General features: G+C 43.0%; 1 protein-coding gene across 1 annotated transcript; it reads right to left on the bottom strand.

The window, feature by feature from the left end:
• Positions 1-1,201: 1,201 nt before the first annotated feature.
• Positions 1,202-2,128, bottom strand: LOC101398830 (olfactory receptor 2G3-like). The gene has a single exon (XM_004420483.3). It carries the CDS (start codon positions 2,126-2,128, stop codon positions 1,202-1,204), a length of 927 nt encoding a protein of 308 aa, XP_004420540.1.
• Between the last annotated feature and the right edge of the window lie 4,589 nt (positions 2,129-6,717).

The following is a 6,717-nucleotide window of genomic DNA, read 5'->3' on the forward strand; positions in this document are numbered from 1 at the left end:
ACCACTGAATTGAATAGTTATATTTGATTCCAGAAAAGAGCTCATGAAATCCCGGACTAAGAAGAGAGAGCATGTAAGGGGTCAATGACACATTTAGGGAGAAGAAAGAGAAACTGGAGATTAATCGTGTTTAGAAAGACAAAGACCAAAGATGAAATGAGAATGACTTCAAAAACTTTAGCCTGGGGAGCTGAGCAGAAGACGGTACAAATATCTGAAGCAGGAACAGCAGAGCAGTGTGATGGCTGAGGAGTAGGAAGAAGTAGATCTTAGAAAGGAAGGGCTGGGGCGTATTCAGCTCAATGTGGTGATTCCAAGAGAACATTGGAAATTCAAGAGCAGAGGTCATTACATGCGGATGATGACAAACATGAGAGCAATAATTAAAGCTCAGGAAATACCTGGATTCTTCCTATATCCTACAAATAGGAAACAATTCATTTAAAAGAAGATTCTCGTGATAAAATCTGGAGAAACATAAAAATTTGTAAAGACACTGTAACCACGGGCCCATTTAGAGCCAGTTCGAACAGACCCCATCTCTTATCAACAAAGTGATTAAGGACTGTCTTTCAGAAAAACTGCAAAGTCACGCAGCCAGGGCATGCGCAAAAGAAGAAATCGTGACATGAAATGACCGCGGAACCAAAGAGCCTCCTTCTACGGAACCCAAGGACCTGGATGTGACCGGAACTTGAAAGCCGGACTCTTATTAGAAGCGAGGGTTCCCTCATTCAGGAAAATCTGGTGTTAAAATTCCTTCCCAACTTCATCATAAATGTTTAGAACCTCATCATAAATGTTTAAAACCTTACTGTAAATACCTGAAGCCCACCAGCCAAAACTTGTCCCACCAGTGTTTCCATGTGCCAACCTGTTCTCCCTCACCTCTCAAATTTTGTCCCAAATCCTGAATTGGAGAGACACATCTGAAGGCATATGCCTCCTGCCTCCCTGGAGATCAATCTTGCAGAATAAAGCTGATTTCTCCCCTTAGATGCTGGTGCCATAATTAATTGGCTTGTTTATGGGCATCAGGCAGAGAATCTCAATTTTGTGCGGTAACAACAGCTGCCATTGGCCAGGTTGACAGAAGAAACTGTCAGCGAAAAGAGAAGGAAGATGAGGGATGGAGTGATATTTGACTTTAACAACCAGTCACTGAAATTCTAAAGATCCCACAAATTGTAGCTTCTAGGACTTAGTGCTTTCTTTGACAATACAGTTTCTGCAGGGCAACCTTCATATCTTTGTTCCTCAGACAGTAGATAACAGGATTCAAAGTGGGTGTCAGAAAGGAGTAAAAAACAGATGCCAGGCGACCTTGGGTTGGGGAGTATTGGGAGGCAGGCCTCAGGTACATGAAGCTTCCTGTTCCGTAAAACAAAACAACTGTGGTCAAATGAGAGGAGCAGGTGGAGAAGGCTTTCCTCCTACCACCCACAGAGGGGATCCGAGCAATCATGGAGATGATCCAGACATAGGAGAGGGCTGTAAGGGCAAAGGAACTCATGACAATGCAGCTGCTCACAGCAAAGCCCACTTTCTCATTGAGGTGGTAATCGGTGCAGGAAAGTCTCATGACAGGAGGAATGTCACAGAAGAAATGTTCGATGACATTGGGCCCACAGAAGTGGAGGGAAAAGGTGTTGAGGGTGTGGAAGGCTGAGTAGATGGCCCCGCTCACCCAGGCCATGACAACCAGCTCAGAACAAAGCTTCTGGCTCATCATGGCCCCATAGAGCAGGGACCTGTTGATGGCCAAGCACCGGTCATAGGCCATGGCTGTGAGCAGGAAGCACTCGGTGGTAGCGAGTGTAATAAACGTGTAAAGCTGAGCTACACACTCGAGGTAGGAAATGACCCCTGAGCCCATGAGGGAGGTAAGCAGCGCCTTGGGGATGGTGACGGAGGTGTAGCACATGTCCAGAAAAGACAAGTTCTTCAGGAAGAAGTACATGGGACAGTGGAGCCGGCTTTCCCTAATCACAGCAGTGATGACGGAGAAGTTCCCCAGGAGGCCAAACAGGTAGACAAATGAGAAAAATAAGATGACTACAGATCTCAGTTCAGGGACATCTGAAAAGCCTCTGAGGATGAATTGAGTCACTCTTGTCTGATTGGACATCCCTACTGTTCTGACGCTTTATTCAGATGTGGTGGCCGCATCGAGCTGAGTGAGGAAACACATAGGAAGCCAGCTCGAACCCCATCTGTGCAGGTCCGCCTTGTCTGCACAGCTCTCTTCCAACGGTGGCAACATCAGACCTATGAGCAGCTTCTTTAAAGGATAATATTTCAACGAGTCACGTGATTATGTTGATGAACCAATTTGCATTTGCTCCCAGTGATCGATTCTGATGGCACTGCTTGATAACGATGTTTTATAGAAAAGAAAGAGAGAGAGATTGAAAGAGGGAGGATGGCTGGCAAACTTTCTTTCTCATTTCTGCTCCGTATCACCTTCTCTCTCAGCCTCTCTTCTACTGGTGTCCGTTCCTCTGACTTTCCTAAAATACCAATTTTTTCAGGGATCTTTCTCTGATCAACTTAAAAATAATGCTACTAAGACTCATGGAAAAAAGTCTTCTTTTGAATGAATACATATAATCTAAAATACTTGATTTCTAGGCTTATATTCCCAATCACTTCCTGTCTGTCTCACCTACAATCAGAGAATCTGTGATGTGCTGGGGAAGAGGGAATACAGGACTGGAAGCCAGGGCAGCACATGCTCATCCTTGATTCTCAGAGCCTCTGTCTATATTAATGGGGAAGAAAATTGGAAAGAGTGTCATTTGGCTGAGACTCTCCTCTCACTAACTCTGTGCCAACCCAATGAGGAAGTAGAACCCTAGGCTTGGGGGATGATCAAGAGCCTTGGAGGCAGGCTGGGTGCTGCACCAGGTACGTCCCTGGGCAGCTGTCGGGGGCAGTGTTAGGATTTCCTAGGAACAGAGAAATCTGAGTCTTGTCCAGGGAAATTGCAGGGTTTGTAGAAAGCTTACTACATGGCGTTCTTGCAGTGGTGCAGAAGTGACTTGGGGTCTTTTCCCACCTGGCAGTCCTGATCTGGCCTGTCAGATATGGCTCCTGTCAAATGGAAGCGGGTAGCAGGAGGGATGGTGTGGGTGAATGGGCATAGAGGGCCTGGTGAAAACTCCAAGTTCCCTGCAGCTCTGAAAATATCACAGAAGCGCAACCAACACAATCTTGTTCCCCTGGGGAAAGAAAGGGGATTGAACTAAGAAAGAGCCTCCCCACTCAGAAGAGAAGAGGCTCCCAGGTGGTCACGGATGCGACAGTGGTCAACAGGATGTGCGCGATGGCTAGAGCCAGCAAGACACAGGCCAGTCTGTGGCTACTGGTTCCCAGGTTCAAGGACCAGGAGAAGGTGATTGCGTCCCTGATTGAAGTTAACCCAGGGTGGCTGTGGGCTGACGTCTCCTCCCTCTCCCTTACCTTCCCCAGTCTGCCCCTTGGCCAGGAAGACCCAATAAACTCAGGACCATGTTTGGGAAAAGGCAGGTGTCAAGTCCTGATTGGCTTCAATCTATATTTAAACAACTGACAGAATCTGTCATCACCAAGCATACCTGGAGGTGACTAGAATATGGTTTGTCTCATCAGGAGAAATTGAATTTCAAGATATTTACTAAGATTGTTTGTGGAAAGCTAAAGGTATAAATATAAGCTTTTGCATTTGTGGCTCATGAAAACTTGAACTTCTTTTTTTTTTTTTAAGATTTTTTTTTTTATTTATTTATTTTTTCCCCCCAAAGCCCCAGTAGATAGCTGTGTGTCATAGCTGCACATCCTTCTAGTTGCTGTATGTGGGACGCGGCCTCAGCATGGCCGGAGAAGCAGCACGTCGGTGCGAGCCCGGGATCCGAACCCGGGTCGCCAGCAGTGGAGCGCGCTCACTTAACCACCAAGCCACGGGGCCGGCCCGAAAACTTGAACTTCTAAACAATGAATTACTATTCCTATAAAAACATTTTTGTTAACACAATTAAACATCCACTAGTAGGATCCCCATTAAAATCAGGAATAAATAAAGATGTTCATTATTATCCTTCAAATCTGCCCTGGTCAATGCACTGGAAATTAAATAAAAGATACGAATACAGAAAAACAGAAGAAAAATAAATCGACTTTTTAATATAAACAGACTATGCCCTCATTTCTAAATCTTAAAAATCTATAAAGTGTATTCTTAACACGAGTTGTGTATTTAATCATAAAAATTAATACCTGTCCAACAGGTTAAAGAGGTTCAAATCTTTGATGTCAAATCTATGATCCACTGTAGTAAAAACACCAAAAATATATTTGAAACCTTCTTATGAGAAAAGTGCATGGACCCTACACAACAGCACTGAGCGATTTCCAGGATCCTCCTGTTGTGTACTGAGCTCTTCCCCGTCGTGAGCCTCCCAGGTCGGGCCTTCGAAACACACACAGCCCTTAGATGGCCTTGGCTCTGTGGAGTGTCTCCTGGAGACGACGTCGACCAAAGGAGGCTCATATCCTGTGTCCCTGCAAGAGGATAACTGTTTTCACAGTGTCTTCTCTTCTCCAGTTACCTTATAGTTTAAGACGATCACAATGAAGATCTCTAAGGAATTTGTTGTATCGAAGAGAGAATTCCGAAACTTCTCGAAAGAATGTAGACATGAACCAGATTGTCCCAACATTGATACAACGGGTCCAACACTCGACTGAGCAGATTGAGTGATTCCAAATGACTTCTTACACTGTCAAGAAACCACATGTGAGTTTAAAAAAACCCAAAACCAGTGGGTAAACTATTATTAAAATACTATTGTCCTAATTTGAATTTGTGTAGGAAGTTAGATCTCAAGTTAGTTCTTTGATTGCTTCCTATACAAACACGTATAAGTGGATTAAATAATTAAATTAAATAAAAAAGCATTAAAAGATATAGAGGATATTTCATTCATCTCAGAATGGGTAAATGCAATCTACATATAAGGGAAGATATCATAGGAGAAAACTTGGATTATGTAGGATTTAAAGGTTTAAAATAACAGCAACTATCAAAAATGATTAAAATCAGTCTCTAATGGAAAAATTAATTTCCTCAAAGAAAAAACTCATGAAGACATATGTTTAATAAGCATATATTCAATGTACTACATCTAGTACATTCAATATAATTATATTTAATATATCTAATAAACATACATTCAATAAAATTTTATAAAACTACTTAATAAAATGAGCAAGACAGGCGACCAGGCAGCTCACTGAATAAGTGGAAATGGCCATTGCATATGTGAAAAGAACAGTCCAACCTCACTCCAGATCAAAAATTTGAAAAAAAAATGAGAACGTGGACTCTCCTTTTTCTCAGTCAGGGGTTTTAACATGCAGCCCGGGTCCCTGAAGACTTCTCCGGGCTGGTTGGGGATGCGCTTCCTGGGAGGATGGTGAAAGTCCTAATGGAGGAAAAAATCCTCCAGGCACATTCTGCTGTGGCCTGGGGCAGTGGCTCGACTGTGCGTGAATTTCCAGATTTTGCCCCCTTCACTTACCCTCATCTCTGGTGGATTAGGGAGCAAGTTTCCCCCCAACTGACTTATTATCTGAATTCCCAGAGAATGTGTTTTAAAAAGGCAGATTTTGATGATTTATATTCATTGTCTATGAGTATGGATTTCAGCACTTGGAGGCTGTGTGAGGAGGACCTTATGTTCAGAAAGAAAATACAAAGCAGAGTGAAATGTGCTTTTCACTTCAGAGAGCCACTCCTTGTTACTCAAAGACGTTAGACTCATTATGCTCATCTTCTGAATTAGACTCTTTCAGTTTAACTCCTAATAGGCATCTTCTCTAAAATTTGAACAACCTTTCTCCTTCCAAGGTGACTTTTATTGCATCTTGTGGATTCCACAACTATTTACCTCGCTTCCTCTATTGTGGTGATTTTCTGTTATCAGTCACTGTTGGAATCCTGGACATGCTGACACTGACTTGCTGAGAGAGATGGTGCACTTCAGACGTCTTCAGCAGGAGACACTCCACAGAGCCACGGCCATCTAAGGGCCGTGTGTGCTTCGAAGGCCCGACCTGGGAGGCTCACTACGGGGAAGAGCTCAGTACACAACATTTTGCTGTACTTTTGCCTTCAGTCAGGATTTTACATGATATTTTAAATTATCTGGGTTGCATTCATGATTTCAATAATTTCTTAGCAAGCGCATAAAGAGAATACACTAGTGTATCTGGCCTCGTGTTAAGGATTTCTGTTTCAAAATACTCAATGGCTCTGCCTTCTAGAGGTCACTGTGTAGAATGACAAACCATCATTTAAGCTAAGAATATTACTTAATATGGTCAATGATCAGAGAAAAGCAGCAAAAGATGCCCGTAGGACACGAAGAGCAGACCATGCGTTAATTTGGGATCAAGAAGCCTTTCTCAAGAAAGAGAGGCCAGGGCTCAGGTTTAAAATCAAAAGAGAAGGAAGACATTTCTTTCTGAGTCTAAATCTTTATGGGCCTCAACCCAGTTTCTCATACACCACAGTTTTAAATAGGACGCTAACTAGTGATGGAAACATCCTGGTAGAGCATGATGTGGCTTTCAAGTGCAAACACATCCCAAAGGTGAATAATAGATTCACTGGCGTTTGAATTTGGATGCGTATAATTTCAAAAAGAGAATGTGTTGCTTCCATAATCAGAAAAACAA

The sequence above is a fragment of the Ceratotherium simum genome, chromosome 4, assembly GCF_057802395.1.
Source record: "Ceratotherium simum simum isolate JZ-2026a chromosome 4, ASM5780239v1, whole genome shotgun sequence".
NCBI lineage: Eukaryota > Metazoa > Chordata > Mammalia > Perissodactyla > Rhinocerotidae > Ceratotherium > Ceratotherium simum.

What these genes read in the sequence shown, in the direction of transcription:
- LOC101398830 (XM_004420483.3), bottom strand. Translation starts at nt 2,128, where the DNA reads ATGTCCAATCAGACAAGAGTGACTCAATTCATCCTCAGAGGCTTTTCA.